This window comes from Biomphalaria glabrata, chromosome 1, assembly GCF_947242115.1.
Source record: "Biomphalaria glabrata chromosome 1, xgBioGlab47.1, whole genome shotgun sequence".
Taxonomy (NCBI): domain Eukaryota; kingdom Metazoa; phylum Mollusca; class Gastropoda; family Planorbidae; genus Biomphalaria; species Biomphalaria glabrata.
The window spans coordinates 45,053,769-45,077,460 of NC_074711.1; the positions used below are offsets into that span (position 1 = coordinate 45,053,769).

Below are 23,692 nucleotides of genomic sequence, written 5' to 3' on the forward strand. Positions count from 1 at the left end.
ACAGGTAACTATTATTGGAAAAGAATTTAAAAGAGTATGTTTTGATGAAGTTATTTATTTAGTCTTGCAAGTAAACATAAACATTTTTTTAAAATAAAAACATTCCTTAATATGAGACATTCCCATCACTTAATGACAACAATTGACATGAAAGAAAAATGACATCAGGTTAAAGTGACTTTTCACAAACTCAATTAGCAAAGTCTTATTTGTTTCTATTCAGAATGTGAAAATCATTAGGATTTTTAAAAAAACTGATCTTAACTTTAATGCAATGAATAATGAACACAACTATGTTAACACTTGACAAGAATTTCAACTTGTGTATTTCATCACTAGATCAAATTTTGTTTCAACTTCTTTCAACTTTGTGTATTTCATCACTAGATCAAATTTTGTTTCAACTTCTTTCAACTTTGTGTATTTCATCACTAGATCAACATTTGTTCAACTTCTTTCAACTTCCTCTAATGAACATTTCATGTATGTCTCCATTGACTTGAGATCTGATAAGACATTCTGTACCATCTCTGTTATTATGTAAGGCCAAATCTTTAATAACTCAGTCCTTTTCCTTTCATTGAATAAAGATTCCTTTGATATTTCACTCACAAAATTGTGAGCAAACTTTTTCTTGGCCTCTAATTCCTGAATTCAAAAATAAACATTGAAAACCTTTTAAGTGATACGATAAAGGTTACATTAGTGTGGTGTTGTTTGAAATCAGACAATAAAGGATATTTGAGATCTGTGACTAATAATTAAAATTCCTATAACTATAATCATATAGTTTTAGTTACAAATATTTTGAGAAAAAGAAAAAAAAATCTAATTCTTATTTCATTTTTTTTAAAGACTGAATAAACATGCCTGAGAAATATTAATTTTGTATAAACCTTTTCTTTAATTCAGTAAGGTCACCTTTAAACTATCTTCAAACTCAATAGTATGTGTCCATCAAAAGGTGTCCAGTAGTACTCTTTTAATCTCACAATCAATTTATGTTTCAACTTAGACTCAGGATCTGATTCAAAGTGACTGTTACCTGTTTAGCATCTGTTACTGTGTATACTAATCCAGCTCTACCAATCATTTCCATGTGACTTTTGTCCAGGTTTCCTTTGCCTGTTTCATTCACTTTCTTATTCTCAGAAGTAATCTTTCTCTGGGCCTCTGCTGTCAGAACATGAAGACGGTATTGTGGCATGTTTGAGGCCATTTGAGAGAGTAGGCCAAATAATTTCTCTGCATTGACAATATCCGCAGAGGAAACCTGAAACAAAATGTAGGAGAGAAAGATGTTCACATGTAGAGTTTTATCATTCCTACTTGGAGTAACTAGAGAAAAAGATGTTCACATGTAGAGTTTTATCATTCCTACTCAGAGTAACTAGAGAGAAAGATGTTCACATGTAGAGTTTTATCATTCCTACTCGGAGTAACTAGAGAGAAAGATGTTCACATGTAGAGTTTTATCATTCCTACTCGGAGTAACTAGAGAGAAAGATGTTCACATATAGAGTTTTATCATTCCTACTCGGAGTAACTAGAGAGAAAGATGTTCACATGTAGAGTTTTATCATTCCTACTCGGAGTAACTAGAGAGAAAGATGTTCACATGTAGAGTTTTATCATTCCTACTCGGAGTAACTAAAGAGAAAGATGTTCACATGTAGAGTTTTATCATTCCTACAGAGTAACTAGAGAGAAAGATGTTCACACATAGAGTTTTATCATTCCTAGTCGGAGTAACTAGAGAGAAAGATGTTCACACGTAGAGTTTTATCATTCCTACTTGGAGTAACTATACAAAGAAGCTGCACCACAATTTCAACTACCCAGCCTACCCCCAATTTACCTCAATGTCATTAATTTTTTTAAGTGCAAACTGAGCCAATCTGAAGACAGTGTACATTCTCCATAATGTAAACTTGGTCACAGGGTTTCCGTCCAAGTCAATGGTCAGATTATCAAGTCTGCGGACCAATGAGAGAGCATTGATTTGCTGCAGGCTGTGGATGTTGGTCGAGCAGAACACTAATGACTAGATTTTTAAAAAATACAATTGCAACAAGTCATTGATAAAATCCACAGAAATCAAATTATACTTTGATAAAACTTAATTGTAAGCATATTAAAACAATGTGGACAAAAGAAGCGAAATAGAATCAATAAGCTTTTTACAGCTTTAATCTTATTGGTTCCCAGTCACTTAATCCCCAGTCATTTCAACTTTGATCACTTCATCCCCAGCCATTTTAGGGTTACGGTTAAAAATGACAAGCCTATATTCGAGAAAGAGGGATTTTGATAAAGTGAAGGATGGGCATCAGGAGATAAGTTATGAGCAACAGATTTTCACTACTTCCACCAAATGCAAAGATGAATTTTGGGTTGTTTTGATTTCAATATTAATCTTATTTTTCTTCTATTACCTGGCTAACCGCTCTATGATTGGCACTTATTGTAGGGGATTATGTTCCATAAGTTTCTGTAACACTAACGATTTTATTATCAAGTTTTGTTCCACTAACTGTGAATTTGAATAGATAATGCTTTATGATCAGGATAACAGACCACAATTACATCTAGGAAGATGTAACAAAGTTCTGTCATTATACATGGGCAATCGATGAACATAATGGAAATATAATTTGAATGAATCCTTCATGTAAACACAACACAATAATATTTTATGTTTTTCTTAACCTGTGTGGCTGGGAAACGAACTCGAATTTTTGGCAAATATTTGACAATAGCATCAAAATCAATGAACTTGAAGACTATTGTGTTGACTGCTCCAGCTGACTGATAGCCCCAGTTTCTTTCAAAGGCATCCAATGATTGAATCCCATACAACGATAGAGTGTCACCTTCTATTAGCTCCAGCATATTCAATCCTTCGTCTATTATTGTATTCTGATTTCTATTTGAAAAGTAATTTTAAAGAAAGAAAGAAAATGTGTTAATTTCAAAGACAATTATTAAATAAAACTATGAAGTGATGGAAGTAAAAATGTCAAATGAGGTGACTATTGTAAAAATGCCAGCACTAACGAGTTTGATTCTTTGTTTGTATCTCTTGGCTGAAACCTCTTGACATTTGTATTTCTTGAGCTCTCGTGTGATGCTTCAAATAGATTACTATGTGCACTACCTGGTCTGCTGCCTAGTTCACCACTGTCATGGCAATCACAAGGAAATAAGTTATAAAATTGCAACCTTTCTATAAAGGAAAACATTTTCATATTTCCTACAAGTTACAAAGTGTTTAATCTCAACCTGGTCAATGATTCTATGTCCAAGCCATCTGGGTCAGCAGTAGTGGAACCGGACACGTCCATGCTAGGGATGGAACCCAGATGGCTGGCAAAGAGTTCGGGCATTGATCCATTGAGTTTAGCAAGTCGAGATGTTCTGGACATCATAGAACCTTGCATTGTTTCCCACTGTCTCTTGGCATTGTTTATTGCAAGTCTGCGCTTTTCCTAAAAACAAGTATTAAAACAGAAATATATTTTTTTTAATTTATATTAGGGGTGCACCGGATAGTACTTTTTTGATATTCGGCCAGAGTCGAATATGACCGGATAGTAAAATATGATATTCGGCAGAAGCCAGAGACCTATATGTCTTGTCAATAGCTTGTGTTACTGAACATTTTACAAAACTGTTAAATAGCATACCAATATTCGTATTTTTTTTTTTTTTTGCTTTTATTTACCTTATTGTTTTAAACTCTGTTACTGGTTGATGAATTAAAGCTTAACAGTATTTATAAAATGATAGGCCTATCACAAACTAATCTGTGTAACATGAGTGTGTGTATCTTCGATGCCACAAACTGTAAAGGGGGGGGGTGTGGGATTGTCAGTGTAAAATATGTAAATATATATTGAACTAGTTACTAATGTAAATCTCCCCCAAAGTGCAATCTGGCTTGTATAGTGGTCGGATGTATGTGTTCATGAATTTCAGACCAACAACTGGTCATCAGGCTTGTAATTTACCAACAACTGGTCATCAGGCTTGTAATTTAAAGTCCAAGGACCCGCTTCTGGTTCTGGCTTCAAGGGCTTAATACTGATAGTTGGAATCTGAAGCGATTTTAAAATTTACTGTGAATATTTACGTTATATAATAAGTCAATAGAATTAAACAATCAAATGAGCTTTCTTTCTAGAGGTTTTAATATAAGGTTAAGGCAAAAAAACTACACACACACACACACACGTGTGTACATAGTCGTCCTGGCCTGATACACAGTGGCTAAGTACGCAGCGTAAGTAACAAAAACAAAACAAACAGTAGTTACGAGGAGTTACTTGCCACTCACAAATTATTCAGAATATCGTTATGAAATCAAGACACTTAACGCAGGGTCAATACTCAAGTTAACACATTAGGAAAAGTAATTCAACTATAATATTTATTTACAGTGAAGTATGCTGTCTTAGTATGTTGTGTTTATCCATTCTAGCTAAAAAAAATGGTGAATGTCTATCAATAAATTGAGTGTCAAGGACTTAAAAAATAATATAAGGAGTAATGGGTGTTGAGCTCTCCCTTTAAAGATAGGACTGGTCATGTCTTTTACGTTAATATACACAAATCTTAAGTCTGTACTTTTTTCTACAAAATAATTAGTTACTGGCTTACTGGGCTCTGAAATCTCGCGATCCGTGTAGCAAAATGTCACTCGTTAAGGTGTGTGATCTTTAGTCCATCTAACTGAGATTTATACCCAAGTAAGCAAACTCGGTACGGTACTCGTGTAGATGTGTGGCCTGTAGCCCAGCCACGTGATTGAGATTTTTCTCCAAATAAGCAAACTCATTGTCCGGTTACCCATGTAGAGGTGTGGCTTGAAGTCCAGCCCCCTAATTAAGATTTACTACCAAGTAAACAAACTCAGTTCCCTCGTGTGACTTCTATGGAGTGCATACGTCCATCGTATTTGACTTGTGGTCACCTATCAATAAACTCAATGTGATGGACTAAACAAATAAAAAGGGGTGGGAGTTGTTCATCTCTACCTCTGGAGATATGCCCACACAGCTGGAGACAGACGTCTTCACATGTTAACTAACCCAGGCAAAGGTCAAGACCAAATGAAAAAAAAAAGTGTATCAGCCATTGCTGCTCTGTATGTAACGTGCAGTTGTAATGTCACATGTCATTTCTATTGATATTAACACGCCCCCTTGTCATTATAATGTCTAATATCTATAGGCGATGTGAACTTGCCTTTCGACAGTGGAAATGAGACCTACGCGCTGTCGCTGAAAAACGCGCTAAAGGATCGCAACTTAGACCAACTGATAAATGTTCCGACACACGTCAAAGGCCATACTCTTGACTGGATTGTTACAAATGCAAGTGAGCTTAGAGCCAAACTCAATGTCTTACACTGTGGCTTGTCAGATCATTTTCTTGTACACTTTGAAATGCGCCTATCAAAAACAAAAAGGCCAAAGAAAAACGTAACTTCCAGTGAATTTAAAGCCATAGACATTGCCTCCTTCAAAAAGGACGTGACCTCTTTGCTGTTGCAACAGAGCAACACAGACGTTCTCAGCAATAACAATTCTTGCTTGAAAAAGTTGCTGGATAGCCATGCATCTCTTGTCACTCGTACAGTCTCAGTTAGGCCATCTGCACCCTGGATGACGGAAGACATAAAGACTGCCAAACTTATTCGCCGACGTGCCGAACGTACATTTCAAAAGACAGGTCTGACGATACATCAAAGAAAAAAAACAAGGTGAACCGCATGATTAGAGACGCAAAAGCTAGTCCTATTCGACAAAAAATCGAAACTTCAGAGTCTTCAATGGAGCTATTTAGGATCACCGCTGAAATGTTAGGGGAAGCAAATAACAAACGTTTGCTGTCATCTATCCCTTGCTCCTTGAATGTTTAGATGAGATGTTCCTACAATTACTAACATTGTGAACTCTTCACTGACTTCAGGCGTTGTACCTCAGCAATTGAAGCATGCACTTGTCAGGCCCTTATTAAAGAAATCCAGTCTTGAGCCGGAATGTCTAAAAACTATCGCCCGGTTTGGAAAGACAATCCCGGCGTATCGGTACACATAAGTCAGCTCTGCAATGGGTCTTTATCTGCAGCTGCGCGGCCAGATCCGATCATATTTGACAACGGAGTCAACAAAAAAGCTTGCTGTGGCATTCATACTCTCCCGCCTTGACTACTTCAACGCCGTGCTAGCAGGTATACCTGATGACAAAATAGCTAAGCTGCAACGAATACAGAACAACGCCGCTCGAATAGTTCTTAGAATAACAAGACGAGATTCTACAACTACGTCCTTGCGCACGCTCCATTGGCTTCCCGTGAAAGCAAGAATCGACTACAAGGTGGCCACACTTTGTCATCAGTGTATATATAACAATGACATCCCCTTATATCTTAGTGAACTGATCACTCCATATGTCCCTCAAAGAGCCCTGCGCTCAATGGACTCAACGCTTCTAGTGGTGCCGCGTTTCTCCCTCAAAAGCTGCGGGCTTTTTCAGTGCACGGACCAAAGGCTTGGAACTCACTCCCCATTGATCTCAGACAGACAACATGCTACTCAACTTTCAAAAAGAACATTAAGACCTACCAGTTAAAAACTTTTTTAGATTAGTTTGTCATGTTATCACAGCGCCTTGAGCCAACATTTTGTTTGTTAACAGCGCTTTATACATACAATTATTATTATTATAATAAAAGATGTTTGGTGCATATTCATATAGGCCATATTTTTAAGCACATTATTATGTTTTAAATATAAATATAATAACATTATAAAACAGATATTAATGGAACGAGGTCCACTTTATGCATATTAGGTGCACTTGTACTATTCAGCCAACTATCGGGCCAAATATGGCTGCATATTCCGCCGGAGGTGGAGCTAGGAGGTGGAGCTACTATCCGGTGCACCCCTAATTTATATAAAAAGAAACATAAAATATATCTAATTTTTTTTATTCTTTTTTATTTTTAAATCAATATATACTTATCTACAATAACTTATTTAAATGTTTCAAATATTAAAATCAATGTTAAAATGACAAACTTTGAGCATTGCTATCTTGTTCATCTCTCTTCTTTTTTCTTCATCTTTCTTGACCAGAACAAGAGCCTGCCTTCTCTCATCTTCCTAGAGACAGTGTCCAGAATTAGAAAGTCAGCCTACGTGTTAATTGAGTTCTACGTGTAGGCTTCAATTAGTATATATAGGGTTTGAGAGCTTCATATGGAACCCTTTCATCTGCATCATGTCAATAGAAGTAGTTTATGTTATTCCGTCTTATCTTATAAATCAATGACATTTTTTCAAAAAAGAAGATAATTTCTTGTAACCTAAAGGCATACAGAAAGATTTCGAGTTTAGTGCAGAATGAAACATCTTTTTTTGGGGTGGGGCCATTCCACTGTATAAGAGAAGATGAAAGGGAAGTAACCCACAATGTTCGGGAAGAGTTGAACAAGAACAAAAAAAAAAGGTGATGTAAATGATTTTTGTTTTGTTGTACATGCTTCAGATGTTCCTACAGATTGGAAGATAATAATGACACCATATCCCAAACCTCATGCAGGACAGTAGTACCTTTTGGTTTGTACAAGTACTTTATGCTACATGTGTACGTTTTGGTATTTACAAGTACTTTATGCTACATGTGTACGTTTAGACATATGCATGTGTTAACAAATGCAATATGAATTGTATGAAAAGAAAATATCAGATTTTAAAAATAATTTAAAATATTTATTGTTGAGATAAAAAAAGGAATACATGGTAAATGTTTTCAAAGACCAGATGTCAGTAACAAGATTATGTCAGTCTATGACTCTTTAAAAGACAAAGCAATAAACAGAAACTGTACAGTAATTATATAACTTCAACCTACAAATCAGATAAATAAGTACACATGTTCTTATGTTGTTCTTTATGTTTGACCACATAGTCACTCCATAATATCACATCATTGCAGTGATACTCCAGAAAGTGACCAAATTGTAGGCTCCTTGTAAACACTAAGTGAAATACAAGTATTTTACTTTTGAAACTTGGGCAGCTTTTTTTTTTTTGAAAAGGGAAAGTATAAATTTCAGGTTTTTCAGTAGCTTAGCTAGTTATCTTGATAAAAGTATCCATTAATCATCTTGTTATTTCTCTATCACACAAACTATACTTATTATTTCTTGTTTATCACCAAGTTATCTAAAAGTAGATGTAGAGGAGATAAGCAGTCTTTAGGATCTACTTACAGTCACTCTTTTCATATCCAAAAGTTTTATTTGGTGCATATGTCTTAGAATGATTTGCTTGTAGTTGCCATCTTGTGCTATAGGATTACCATCAAAAGAAATTTCAGAAAGGCTTGATGACTCTCCCAGACATTGAACATCTTCAAAACTAGATTAAAGAAGAGTCATTTTCATTAGCTCTGAATGATTTAGATATACAAAGTTACTATTACTAAAAAGATCCAAATTTAGATTAAACAAGCATTACCCACTGGCTTCACACATTTTTTTCTGATTACAGCCTGCAAATGTTCACATAATACTTTGTTGTTTGTTGTAAAATGTTTTACATGTTTCGGATGTTCCTTCAGAGTTGAAGATAATTACTTCCTAGTCCAAACCTCCCGCAGGATGACGGGGGATGGGAGCGGGCAGGGTTTGAACCCGGGACCATCGATAAATCTGAACGACAGTCCAGCGTGCAAACCGCACGATCCAGGCAGCCATCCAATACTTTGACAGCACTCCCATCCTTATTCTTTAGCACTTTCAACAGAACTGCCTGCATTTCAACAACCCCCAAGTGTATTCTAGGTTTTTGGAAGGAATCCCTTTAAATCGTCCCCCCCCCCCCCAACACTCACTTCTGGTCTGTGAACTCTCTATCACTTTTCTCGCCCCCTTAGTATCTGTTACATGTATTAGCACGGCCTGCTTTACAACGCATCCCCTCCCAAACACTTTTTTTTGCCAGTGAGTTAAATTATCCACATCACTTATTCCCCCCCACACAACTCTACGCTTTAAAAAATAGTCCTACTTACAATATATGAGTTTTCTTTGACTTTTCAGCTTTTTATCCAAATATTTGAAACACTTTAAAACACCATAAATTTTATAATCAAGTGATTGGAACCACTGAACTTCTGATCTAAAGTCTGATACTCTACTGACTAATATAACCGAGTGTTATTAAAATCAGTGGGAATTACCCACAAAAGGTTAACAGAAGTATAGTCTTGTAATTTAGTACAGTTCGTAAAAGCTTAAATGTTTTGTATTTTTTAGAAATTGTGAATAAAAAATCAATTTCAGTGGTTTTGATCTCTTCCACGGCATGTGAGAGAATTAGTGCTAGGTCAGTCATTATATGAATCAATCAGGGCCCTTTGCGCATATAATATAGATTTGTTTGTTAAAAATTTTTTACAAATAAATACTGTACCTAGTGATATCATTGAAACTTAAAAACAGTCGCTGTAAATTAGGCAGTAAATCAATTTCAGTCTGAAATGATGAAACAAGATAACGTCATTTATGATGTAACAGTTGACCAGCATGAGGCAATCAGGTTTAGGGTTGAATTAGGGGAAGAGAGATAAAGTTTATTTCAAAATCAACAAAAAATTATTTTTTTTAAATCTCAATTGTAGATCTAATTTTTAATACTTTAAGGGGCCAGCTTGATAGTAATTCATTATCTGCTTAACTCTTGACTGGAAATTCAGTGTTTTTATGTCAGTGCAAATAATATTAGTGATCAACTAAAATCTAAATAAATAGCTGATTTGATTTCAAGCACTCAATTATTGTCTCAATATATATTAAACTTTTTCTTATTCTTTTACCATTTGGTTTCTCAGTAACTACTGCCAAATCTAAACCATATGATAGAATTACATAATATGTAAAGTGCTGATAGTATTTCAGTCAGATGTTGACTGGTCAAGGTATAAAATATGTGCAGAGTTTGTCATAAAAAAAAACCTATGCCATGATACAGTTCTTAAGAAAATGTGATATTGACTTCCAGTTAATAGAATATGTAACTGCTCCTCTCTCCTCACTGACATGAAGATGTAATTCATTCCTCCTACTGCTTATTTAAACTTATTTAATCACCTACCACAGCTCGAATTCTATTTCGTCTGAGATTCAATTCTGCCAGTGAATCTAATCCAGCCAGTTCATCAACATAACCTATATTGTTTCCAGCTAGATTCAAAACTCGTAATTCTGTCAGGTGTCTTAAGTTTTCAATCTTTGTGATCTTTTTATAAAAAGAGAAAGATCTCTCAATAAAATTACAAGGCAAATCATTAATGCAACTAATTTAGTTTATAGCTTAAATTCTACTTTTATTTATAAAACAGAATACTAAAAAATGAAAAAGATTTAATTTGACAAAAAATAAACTTTGATATGAAATATGTTATACCTGATTCCCATGTAAGTCTAAGACATCCAACTTTATCAAGGAGTCCAGATTTTCTATCTTTTTAATTCTGTTTGCCAAAAAAAAAAATATATATATGATATGTGATTACAGTAGCCGAGACAAACAAGAAAAGGTGAAAATAAAAATGAAACTGTAAACAGGTGATGGTGGTCATAATGTGGAACAGAAGTCAGCAAATTTAAGCCAATGTTCAGATGCCTAAGAATGCCTAAAGACCTAAGGTATTGTTTTGATGGTTTGTTATTTGTAATTTTCCAACATCATTTCATACAACTTTTAATATTATATATTTATTTTCAAGAAATTTAAATATTACAGATGACTCCTGATAGTCTGAAAGTTGCAGGACTGGGGAGTAAGTTATTACCAAAAAAAGTCGGATTACAAAAGATTAGCTGTACTTCAAAGTATTTAACTTTACTTATAAAGAAAAAATTTTTATGATGTAATAGGGTAATCTCTTTAAAGAGTATAAAATAGATGAAAAAGACAAAACTGATTGATCTAAAAATACAAATATATTATTTCAGCTTTTACATATCATACTAAAGTACAATTTAAGCCTAGCTAGTCTAAAAATAGACATAATGTCCGGTACATTAATTATATGAATTTAAGGTGGTGATGCATCAGATTACTGTGTGTGTAGAATAATTAAGTGTCTGACTATCAAGGGTCAACTGTTGTGATAGGAAAAAATGAAAACATGGCATGTTAAATTAAAAACAGGATCTTCTCATAACTTCAGTAATTATTTAGCCAGAATCAGAATGTTGAAACTAACCTGTTTTTACCCAACATCAGTACCCTGAGAGACCTAAGAGAAGACAATCCTGTTATTTCTTCAATGTGATTGTCATACAGATCAAGAAATATCAGACGTTTCAGAGAAGATAAGTTCTGCATGTGAGTGATCAAATTATGTTGATAGTTCAGTAGCCTCAGCTGTTCTTCTCCTTCTAAAATAGGACACATGGTAAGCTTTCTCCTGGGTTAGAAATATAAACAAGACTGCTACAAAAGTTAATCATGAAAAGTATTGATCATGTAAACTTCATTTACAATAATTAGAAGAACCTGAAGCACATGAGAACTAATTACTGTAGGTCATTATTAGTCATTCTGTTATGTTTGTCATAGACATTAATTTGTGATTGGTTATAATTTTCTCCTCTCTGTCATTCTTGTCTGGGAACTATCTCAAATCAATAAAGGTTTTGGTTATTTACATAGCTTTGTAATCTGCAGTTACCTCCAGACAAGCATTAACCAATATTAACTAAAAACTTTCAACAAATTTTCCTTTGAAATTTAGATAACTTTTGATTTTAATTATAAAAAAAAGAAACTGACTGTATTAGAGAGGGAATAATCTCACAATAATTGCATCTCAAAGAAGCTTTCAAGAAAATATTTCAGAGCAGTGAGCCTTATATTTTGAAACAACAGAATAGGTGACTGGTTTAGCAGTCTTGGTCTGGATGATTTTAAAGTAACAGACATCTAGAGAAGAAAGCACTGTGTTATTGTATTAGATGGTTGGATCAAACAATAGTAGCTTGACAGAACCACTCAGAGATCTCAGCTCACAGACCTCAACTCATAGATCTCAACTCATAGTACTGTCACTTTGAGCAAGATAAAGAGCTTATGACACAACAAATGTACAGCTTTTGAAGTCAAATTAAAATACTTCAAATTGAAAATCATCTAAAACTTCTAAATATTTCAAACACAAATCAAAATCTAGAAGTCTGCAAAGGATGTTATAAATATTTTCATCTTTTTTTTTTCAATTCTTTGCTGAACATTGTAAAAGTGATAAAGATACCAAAAACCATAAATGGATAAAATCAATAATGAATTGGCTTTATCAGATAATTCAAAACAGTAGACATATATAGCCAGCATAAATCTGTTACCCTATACATTGCACAAATGCATATACTCATTATACTGGATAACATTTACCTGACAAGTTAGAAAGACAAGTTATTAAAGAGCTTTACTCAAAAAGTTTGAATCATGTTTATTTATAATGTTTTTTTATAGTTAGAAAATAGAGTAACATTTTTGTACAGACTGTGAAACCTGGTAAATTGATTTACAAATGTAATTTTATGAACCTGTTTTAATAAAATAAAAGGTACAATGGAAACAAAAAGTCACTTTGTAGTAGAATTTAGTCAGCACCACAGCGCGGTGGTTGAGCGGTAAAGCGCTTGGCTTCTGAACCGAGGGGTCCCAGGTTCAAATCCTGGTGAAGACTGGGATTTTTAAGTTCGGGATCCTTTAGTGCCTCTGAATCCACCCAGCTCTAATGGGTTCCTGACATTAGTTGGGGAAAAGTAAAGGCGGTTGGTCGTTGTGCTGGCCACATGACACCCTCATAAACCGTAGCCCACAGAATCAGATGACCTTTACATCATCTGCCCTATAGACCACAAGGTCTGAAAGGGGAACTTTACTTTTTTTTTTACTTTACAGCTACAACAGTCATACAAGGATTACCCTTACAAGGGCAAAGTTAAGATCGATTGAAAAATAAACCCTTTCAATGTGAATTTAGAGCTTGCAATTTGAGTGAATTATTCAGTTATGCAAAATATTTCTAATAGTGTTGCTATGTTTTATGCTATATGATAAAAATACTGTAATTTACACACCATCAACAAGGATAAATAACAATTCAAAACAAAATAGAATTCGAATAAAGTTACAGCCCTTCTATTAAAAAAATGAGATTTATAAGAGGAAACTAGTCAAACATCAAACCTGTCTAAATTTAATCTGTCTGGGTTGGATGCCCTTTCTTCAAGTGTTCTATATACTACAGGAACTCCAGGAATTGAAGGATTCTCAGAAAATATAACACGATCTCCTAAAATAAAGATTAATTTTTTTTTTAAAACAACAATAGTAAATTAATTAAATTACTTATGATCCAACCTACAAAGTTGTATTTTCCTTTTTTTTTTAATTAAATATATTTTGTTGTTTTTCATGTGTGTGTTTCTTATAGCACTAAATTCCCTAATTGTTAAGAGCTTCTAGGGCCAAAGTATAGCCAGAGAGTGTCATTAATGACATAATATTGATGAAATATTAGGGACAAAAAAAGAGTGACACTCTAACATGAAATGAATCATTCTTTGAGTGGTTTATTTGTTAAGATAAAAAGAAATTGTTGATTAAAGCAAAAAAAAAAGTTTAATAACTAGACAAATAATTGAGTTAAAATTAATTTATATGTTTAACTATATGAAATGGGAAGAGGCAAGATGTACTGTATAGAAAGGCATTTCTAAGTCAACAATCCCTGTATTTTATGCCTAGTGGTTGCTTTTTAATTGCAAATAATAACAAATTGTGAGGTCACTGGTCTTTTGAGATTCAATAGTTAGGCCTCTACTATTTTCATACATATTTTTTTTTTACTTTTCATACAAAAAAAAAAATACATATTTCAAGCACATTAAAAATTCTCACAAGTTGAATAGTACAATTATGAACAATTTTATTATATTTAGAACTAAAGCATAGGAGTAAAGAAATGAGTGAATATCTAGAGATCAGATGAGAAAAGTGAAGCTTGAGGCAGTAAGAAAGGAGCATTTAGATTAAAATACTTGATGTTTTTACCAGGAAGAATGGCTGTCATTTTGACAGATTTAAGTTTTGCTTGTCCTTGACCTGATGCACTATTTTCTCTAACAGGAAATGGTCCAATTTCTTCTTCTTCATGATACTGTTGTGAGTGATGGTGACCTGTACTGTATGTTGATGTTGGTGTAAGAGCTTTCTGGTGATTTCTATGATGGATTGGAATTTTTTCTGGAATGCCAAAATTAAACAATTCTTTAAATGTTTAGAATAAAAAAATCAAAAGCAGAAAATGTATTCTGGTCACCTGATAACTTGCATGGTCCAAAGACTTCTGGACATGTGAAGGTTAAGATGACCTAGTCAATAGTTAAAAACAAGGGTAGTTAAAGTGTAGACAGGTTTTAGGTGTCAGAGTGAAAGTCCTGTGCCAGATAGGTCAAGTAAAGTTCTTTTTAAGATCAAGAAGTTAATGGAGGGAATGGGATCAAGTTATCAAAATTGTCTTGTGGTTGGCACAAAACCCACCATTTTGTAATCTACCAAATCAAAAATATTCATTAGAACTAATTCTAATTAATGCCCTGAATCCTGAATAAAAAATTGTATTCCACAGAATTTGAATTCAAGGCTCTCACTGTGTCTAACAGTAAAAAGATTAAACTCCTGAGAAAATATTTTATTTATAATAGATAACACAATAACAAATAAGCTATGCTTACACCAAAAGACAGGTTCATGAATAACTTCTATTATCACTAACATAACACACATAATACACAACACTACAATATTAACTCCCTTGCCAAGGGGAATAATTCTAAAAAGTAACAACATACATTTATACACAATTTAAAATGAAAAGGCAGTATATTTTAACCTTGATTATTTTTCGCCTGGGCTATTCCCAAACGTGACATATTTTCTAGCCTTATGTCTAAGGTGAGCTAAAATTTATTTTGAATCATCTGATAGGCTTTCTAGAACGGTTGACTATAAGTGGGTGCCCTGAATATATAGTTCATCAAGACCTTATTTCAGCTAAAGTGGCCATATATTAGCCAGAAACCTAGACTTTAGAGTGGCTAAAAGTGGTCATGTGTTAACCTGAAGCCTACGACCTTAAAATGGCTAAAAGTGGTCATGTGTTGACCTTAATCCGGTGATGTTAAAAAATGTTATTTTTCTGACCCTAATGTGTATCATACAGTGGTTTAGAAAGTTTTTCTCGAATGACACATTAACCTGCCTTGTGACATATGATTGTTATATATTTATTTGTAATATATGACTTGTGTGGAGTGTGTAATTTTAATTGTTTATTTTCTATTGAGAAGGCATATGAGTTCATGGCCAGTTGTTTATCCAGTTATTTGACTTTAATTGTAAATAAACTATTTGTATATTTGTTTATCTGGGACTTTAAGTCTTATTTTGCACACAATAGTGTAATTATATACCTACAGGTTATACTTAATAGCCTAGAAAATATAAGTAGGGACCAAAATACAACAGCACACCTTAAACACTGATCTGTTGATCTTAATAACCTAATTCTAGCTATAGGTCACATGGGAACTTGGTATTAACAATAAAGTCATACAGTGACTTTTATAGATGATACATCTCATTAAATATTTTCTACACTATACTAGGTAACATTACAATTTATTATAAAGACTCATGGTCATTACAGCTCTCTGTATAAACAGTTACCTGCAAAAGTGTTTATTTTAATGTCATCTAAATGCTGCTGTGAAAATCTTTTCAATGGTCGACTTTCATTGATGTTTGTTGATCTAACAAAGTCAGCTCCAGAGGAATCATAGTCTTTCTATAAAATAAAACAAAGAAATTATTTTTTATAAGCATTTTTATTTATAGAGAACAAAATATAGACTAAAAGCATAGAATTAGAAACTCAACAAAAAGAAATTTATTACAGTATCATTCGATGGTCTTTTGATAGTGATCTACTAAAGGTGATAACAAATAGATACTTTTTTACTATATCTCATTAATTTCATCTGCTTTTTTTAATTTTGATAAATGATTTTGAAGCTCTAAGTATTTCAAAGAAAGGAAATAGCATTCATGATTGATACAATACCCTTGTAATATAGACCACTGAGATGAATGAAAAATTGTCATTATTAATCATCATCAAATCTAACTCCATATTCCAAAGAGGACTTGAGAGCTCAAAACCTCTCTTTCAAAATCCCTGGAGAAGAACCCAGCTGTTTTGCATAGCGCATGTATGTCACCATAAAGGTCGAGAAATTTGTGGTTTCCCAGACCTGTCAAGTTGGAGATCAGCAAGTCTGGGCAATTATTAGTAATACATTGTGTTTACATCTCAATATCCTATAAATACAAATAATATAAGCTCTGTTTAAAATCTGTTGTTTTTTAAATTGCCTTGCACTTTCTGTATCTCTCTTAACAGTAGTATATATATATTTAAATAAGTATTTTTCCTCATTACTGCAATAAAATTCCACAATTTTTAATTTAGCTTCAGCCAATAAGGAATTTGTAATGCTTACCAATGAAATCTGTTACAAAGGTAGCCTTAATATGATGCCTAATACTTATCATTAAATTAGTTTGCATGTTGCGCCTTATAGTTTCCAAGTTTGTCTTTGCAGATGTTCAAGAATTCTATTGAATTAATTCTATGTAACTTATACATTTTTACAAGACTTAATTTTGCAAAACCTTACACTTAAGGTTACATTATAAAGGCTTCTTAAAAATAAACTGTATCATTTTAATATGTATTTAAAGTAAACAACACTGTTAACAGAAATCTTAAATTGAAATCCTACATTGAAGACAAACTAGAATGCATCATTCAGTAAATTATAAAGCTGGTCCAGCTTACCCCTTGAGGATCCAATCCTTTAGATTTTGCTTTGTTGTACATCTTCAAAGTTTATCTCCAGCTGGATCTTTATTTCCATGCAGATAAAAATCATTTTAAAAATTATATTTTGAAAAATCATTATAAAGAAAAGAATAATGAGAAGAAAAAATATCTCATTTGGACTACCTCTTAAATAAAGGCAGTCTTGAAACTAAAGCAGTGGCCAGTTTAAGAGATAGCAGTTCAGATATAATCCTAGAAATCTTATGTCAGCAGCCCTCTCAGACTCTGTGAATGACAGAGGACATACAATAGGCAAACCTGCACTTGCACTTCATATTAAATGTAGTACAATTACCACTATGCTATATAGCTAGTGAAGTGCAAATGTAAACAGAAGGTTTTATAGTTATCTTTTGTTAGTTTCAAATGATTCTCCATACAAGGCCTATCTCCCCTTAGCTAGTTATACTGTCTCTATATTAAACAAAATTAATTAATTACAACTAATTGATAAAATAATTGGTCAATTTTTTTATTTTTTTTCAGGTGTTGTAAGGGACAAGGAATAATTGTGCAAAGTTTCAATTTGTTCCAAGAATGGGAAGTAAGAGAAATATTTTGTACAAATTTGTATCAGACAGAGTGGGTTGATATAGGCCTAGATCAGGGGTCAGCAACCTATTGAGTCGGAAGAGCCAAATATTACAATTTACAAAATTTCAAAGTTTTTAAAGAGCCACAACTTTTTTTCTCTTCCAAACAATAAATAGCACTCGCATAAATAAAGTTTTTTAAGTTAAAAAAAAAAACAATCTATTTATTCATATAAAAAAATATCTATCTTTATATAAATAGTGTCTTTCACAACAAATTAGATAATATATTTATTATATATTTGACATATATATAGTATAATTAGATATAATGATGCAAGTATAAAATTTAAATATTTAAACATTTACATACAACACTAAATATGGCTTTGCATGGTTTTAGAAAGTTTGGATACATTTAGCTCGGTTCCCAGTTATTTCATCCTCTGGGGGAAGAAATGACAAGGGATGAAGTGACCAGGGATGAAATGACCGGGGATGAAATAACAGGTCACCATTTAGCTCATAGCTTGTCTTTAGTTTCAAACACGACTCTAAAGTTTCATTCCTTAGTTGGCTTCTTACTTTACATTTAATTATAGTTATGCAAGAGAATGCTTGCTTGCACAAATATGTCAATCCGATGATAGTTGGCGTTTGGAAGACTGAACCTAGGAAGACTATGACAAACGTCTAATTTAAGTGCCTCATCTCGTGGCATTTCTTTTAAAGTTGTCCACTTTTGTTGCGTTACATATATTTCTGGACCTTCAACTCTTTCAACTTGATTTTCAACTCTGTAAATTTTTCACTCCACAAATCTTTACTTTTTAAACCGATCAATTGCATGTCTAGAGATCCAGTATCTATTCCATATTGCTCAATGTTGATTTCGTTACTATTTGTGTTGAGAGGATTTTTTAAATAACTGGTACAATCGTTTTATTTGTTTTGAATTGCTAAAATCTTTCAGCAAATTCATCTTTAATTTTTCTTTATAACTGTGCTGAACTAATTTGTGTCAACAGTTGCAATGGTTTTTATCGCAATTTTGCTTTACAAATTGAAAATGAAGTAATTGACCGCTCGGAATATCTTCTACAAAAAGAATACATTTTTCTTCAAAACAAACCAATTCTTCTACCAAAACATAGGCTGGGTTTTTCTTTTCTTGCAGTTTTAGATTCAGCCCATTTAATTTCTCTGTTATATCCAACATAAAGTAAAATGCTCGCAACTATTTGTTGTTCTCTAATTCAGGGTGATTAACATTTAGGAATGTATTTAATTGATTCAAGCACAAAGCAAAACATTTCAACCTTTGGAAAAGTATCACATTTTATTGTGAAGATGGAGGTCGGAATACTGAGTCTCCATTTTGTTAACAATTCTTTAAAATGACGATGGTAGAGTGCTTTTGACAAGACGCTGTTAACAATCTTGATTACCAAATTCATGACCTCAACTTTCATAAAAAGCCCTTGTAAACCTTGACATTTACAGCAAGGAAACTGTTCTTCAATGGATCCCAGCACACATTGAAAAAGCAGACATACTGGCCAAAAAGGGAAGAATGAACAAACAAATGAAAATCCCTCTCTACCCAGAAGAAATGATGAAAATAATAGAGAGTAGAATAAATGAGAAGAGGACCAGCTCACATCCGAATTACAAGAAAAAGGACGACATGACCAACGCATAATTTTTATACTCAGAACCGGACACAACCAAATGAAAACATATTTTCCAAAAGCTTTGTCGGGACGAGCAAATCCTGCACTTGTGGAGCATTCCCAGAAAATGCCCTTCAAAGCTGCATACTATATCAAGAGGCCTGAACAAGACTCTGGCCCCAAAACCTTCCTATAGAACAAAAACTATACGGAGAGCTGCCTGATCTGGAAACCACTACGCAGTTCATCTCAGATATAGGATTACTGATCTGAACCCTTAGACATGTAAAATGAGAATGAAGAAGAAGAAGAAAGAATGACCTCAACTATTTCAGCGGAAATGTTTAGACACAAAGTGCCTCTTGGTGTATTATGCAGTGAAACATAAGAATTATGTGGTTTATTTTGCTCCAAAGAAACGTAATTGCTCCTTTATTTTTTTCCTGTCTCCTGGCTCCGTCATTTGCTATTGAAATGATTTTATTTATATTGATTATATTGTCTTCAAGGTATTTTTTTATCTTCTCCTCTAGTTTGTCACGAGAGCGGTAGCAATCCTAGAAAATATTCTTTTGGACCTTGGGAAGACATATATCTGACAAAAGGTCAATTTGTGCTGTGTCTTTTATGTTGTAAGACTCATCTATATCAAGTGATAAGGCAGAAGAAAGTTGAATATCTTCCACCTGCAAATATGTTACATTTCAAGACATAGTGGAGGGATGCGCTGAAAAGCAAGTAAAAGTTGCTGAGAGATAGAATCGGTATCTAATACTTGTTAATCGAATCAGAATGATTTTTAAATGTTTCTTTTCTTCGATAAAATAAATAATATTTGAGCATAGAACTTAAGAGCCGCAGCTTAACATCGAAAGAGACACGTGGCTCACGATCTGCAGGTTGCCAACCCCTGGCCTAGATCTACAAACTTAAAAAAAAAATCAACTTACATGCTTGACTACAGTAAAAAGTGTCCCTGTAAATGCTTTATTTTCATTTAATAATAATATGCCTTAATTATCACCAAAAACATGAGTACTGTTGGGCTACCATGACCTTATAGGCTTATATTTATATTAATTTAGAGATCTAGAATCTAGAAGCAATGATAGGCCCTATATATCTAGATAGATGTACTCTAGTAGCCAAAAAAAACTAAAAAAAGTAGTATATATATATATCTAGATTCTAAATCTCTATTACAAAGTATCACATTAACCTATATATATATATATAGGTTAGATTATAAATATATAGTGCTACGAAGAGCAGGGTGCCAGGACATCTGCTCTGTTATCAGCAGCAGATGCCTTGGCTGGCTTGGCAAGGTTAGTAGAATGCCATTGGGACGACTTCCACAAGACATTCTGTATGGCGATCTAATAGAAGGCAGGAGAGAAACTGGTCACCCACTTTTATCGTATAGGGATGTATGCAAACACGACATGAAGCTCTTCAAAATCGACACTAGCAGCTGGGAAAAAGTAGCATTGGATAGATCCACATGAAGAGCATAAAAGAAGGGTATTGGATTGCAGATGCCATACACAACAGAAGCAGAAAGAAAGGTGAAAATGCAATGGCGCCTGGTGATTACATATATGCGCAACCTGCGATCGCAGCTGTGTAACAAGGATTGGCCTCTTTAGTCACACAAGAAGTTGCAAAGGAAAAAGATCATCTCTCAAGACGTAAAATGCCACAGAATATATTATATATTAAATATATATATATATATATATATATATAGGTAACTAAGAATAACTGTAGACTGTAGTCACTGTAGTAAGTATTAGTAGTCTTGTACTGACATCTTGACATTAGTTGAATAGTATTATAGACTAAACAGTATGAAAATCATAAATGACACGATAATGATTCAGATAATGATTAATTAAAACTTAGATAAGTAATTTAACTTAATAAGTGTTATTATAGTAACTAAGACTTTTTTAGAAAAAGACATTATCAATCACAATGATTGAATGATTACATTTCTAGCCTAGGCTAGATATTAAGTTAACTAAGATAGGGCATGATTATGATAGGCCTACTTAACAATCATACAGTTACATTCATGTTACAATTAGTAACAATACGAACTTACGAAGTATTTACTATTAGTATAGACTTAATTAGACTTAAATATAGACTAGTTTACCAGTTACTTAGTAAACTTAGTTATTAAGTTATAGATTCTAAATCTAGATATAGTAGATCTAATTCTATTATTGATGATTAGGTATACTACGTTAGATCTAATAGATAGTGACTATATATAGATCTATTCTAGATCTAGATTTTAGAAGTTTAGACTTAGACTACATATGATACTAGTTACACTAGTAGAATACGTACATCATTTGTGATGCCATACCACCATTTTGAAACCTAGGAAGCTTCGTACAAAACATGCGCACTGAAGTGTCTTTAAATTCGTGAACTAAACTATATAAGCAGTGGTTTCAATTTTTTTTTTTTTTTTTTGCTCGTAAACAAACACCTTGCCATCTTTTCCTGGATTCGGTATAGCTACTATTGCAATTTTGATTGTGTGTTATTGTTGTCTTTTTTTTAAAACTGATTTCTAACCTAGTAAAGGGAAGACTGAAAAAGTAGGCTACATAAAACCACACTGAATAGGCCTACCGGTGGGCTTTATATTAGGGCCACATGAATGCCAGTAAATTGTTTTAAGATTTTATAAAACACTCTTTCAAAGCAACACTTTCAGCGTCCCGATTAAAAAAAAACACAGCTTATACACATGTCTAATATGCTGCTAATATATAAAGCATTATCGTAAATAGGCGCCAGTTGCTCGCCTTTGCCCCTTCTCCTGTCTGTGGTAACGGCTCCGCCAGGCTCAGTAACTGAGCCACACGTGAAGGCCAGGAGTTGGACTGGTTGTCAGAGGCTATTTGAGACGCATGCCATTAGAAGCACTTTGTAGGTAATGATGGGCTTAAGACCATTACAACTTCCGGCGTTAACAACCTTGCGGAACCAATAAACCAGTAAGCTTCGGGCAGGAGGGGCTCGTTAGCCTTGGAGGAGGAAAACTCTGAATCCAAACCTCCGCAGCCCTGCGGCTATACCCAAACACGGGAAAGGCTTCGAGAGACAACCCTGAGGAAAAATCAGGAGCTGGTGACCCTTAGGCAGATTGTGGCACACCGTGCTACAGCCTGGCAGATCCTGCGGCGCTACTGATCATAAACTGTATTGGATACTCCGTTATTTTGGTCACATCAGCTGCGCGGAGAGGGGGGAACTGCTGTGTGGGCGACATCGTTCCGACCATAAACAATGCCCAGGCTTTCATCTCACTTATTCAAAGCCCTAACCCCAAAAAACTGGAGTGGACACTCCAGCTTCGCCTTTGGTGTCGGCCAAACACGGGAAGTGTCAGTCACCGGTTATAAGCTCAAATGCTCAATTGACGTAGAGCAGGGCGCCAGGGGCCACTTTCGTCGGTGGGAGAGATCCTAGGATCCCAATGGACAGCTACCGCCCGCTTCAAGCTGGGCAGCCCCCAGCCAATAAGGTGCTGTCCCGTCATGCCTGTCTTCCTCGTTTGGGTACACGAGGATAGGACAAAATCTGAAAAGCAGGCACAAAGCCAATGTACCAGTCGACATGAAGAAAAAAAAGAGGAGCTCCACTCTTAAACTGAGCACATGGAATGTGCGTACTCTACAAACTGGACTTAATGAAAACCTACCAGACATAGAAGATGTCAGAATATCTGCAATAATAAACGATGAACTGTCCAGGCTCAAAGTAGGAAACTCGTTTAGCTAACTCTGGTTCAATCAAAGAAAAAGACTACTCCTTCTTCTGGCAAGGCAAAGTCGAAAGTGAAGTAAGGGAACATGGCGTTGGTTTTGCAGTTAAGAACACACTGCTGAACACAGTAGAGCTAAAGTGCAACGGTTCAGAAAGACTCCTATCACTACGCCTTAACACATCTATTGGACATGTGACTTTGATATGTGCCTACGCTCATACTCGGAGTTCCACACCAGAGGCCAAAGATATTTTTTATGACAACCTTTCGTCTGCTCTTAGCGAGATCCCAACTACGGAACAGGTTATCATCCTCGGCGACCTCAATGCACGCGTTGGATCTGACAACTCTGCATGGGACAGCTGTATTGGGCGTATTGGTGTCGGAAAAGTAAATGAAAATGGACAAAGGCTCCTCGAGGTTTGCCCACTACACTCCCTCTGCGTCACTACTACCTATTTCAAGACTAAACCGCAGCATAGAGTATCTTGGCGGCACCCTCGCTCCAAACACTGGCACCAACTAGACCTAATCATGGTAAGACAAAAGTGCTTAAAGAAGGAATTGCCTTTGAAAAAGTTTTTTTTTTTTTTTGGTTAGTTGTTTAATCTTCGGACGTTTTGTTTGTTAATATCAAGCACATTTATGTACTGTTTTTGA

General features: G+C 34.3%; 1 protein-coding gene across 2 annotated transcripts; it reads right to left on the reverse strand.

Annotated features, from left to right (window-relative positions):
- Nucleotides 1-39: 39 nt before the first annotated feature.
- On the reverse strand, nucleotides 40-21,656 carry LOC106069781 (leucine-rich repeat-containing protein 49-like). 2 transcript variants are annotated; one of them, XM_056038907.1, is made up of 17 exons: nucleotides 21,601-21,656; nucleotides 16,992-17,058; nucleotides 15,821-15,938; nucleotides 14,144-14,335; nucleotides 13,277-13,382; nucleotides 11,286-11,489; nucleotides 10,481-10,547; nucleotides 10,169-10,312; nucleotides 9,488-9,549; nucleotides 8,284-8,431; nucleotides 7,088-7,171; nucleotides 3,283-3,488; nucleotides 3,058-3,180; nucleotides 2,710-2,926; nucleotides 1,859-2,044; nucleotides 1,046-1,273; nucleotides 40-648 (listed from the first exon to the last, which is right to left on the reverse strand). In XM_056038907.1, exons 2-17 carry the CDS (start codon nucleotides 17,031-17,033, stop codon nucleotides 448-450), a joined length of 2,328 nt encoding a protein of 775 aa, XP_055894882.1. In that variant the 5' UTR covers nucleotides 17,034-17,058; nucleotides 21,601-21,656; the 3' UTR covers nucleotides 40-447. The 2 variants fall into 2 exon arrangements, with proteins under 2 accessions (XP_055894882.1, XP_055894877.1); XM_056038902.1 differs by having other exon boundaries at nucleotides 16,992-17,052; nucleotides 21,601-21,654.
- Between the last annotated feature and the right edge of the window lie 2,036 nt (nucleotides 21,657-23,692).

Excerpts from the sequence above, each read along its gene's own strand:
- LOC106069781 (XM_056038907.1), bottom strand. The coding sequence starts at position 17,033 with ATGTACAACAAAGCAAAATCTAAAGGATTGGATCCTCAAGGG. Across the intron at positions 11,490-13,276 it reads GACAGATTAAATTTAGACAG|GAGAAAGCTTACCATGTGTC; the intron begins GTTTGATGTTTG and ends TTTCTAACCCAG. Across the intron at positions 3,181-3,282 it reads GACATAGAATCATTGACCAG|TGGTGAACTAGGCAGCAGAC; the intron begins GTTGAGATTAAA and ends TTGCCATGACAG.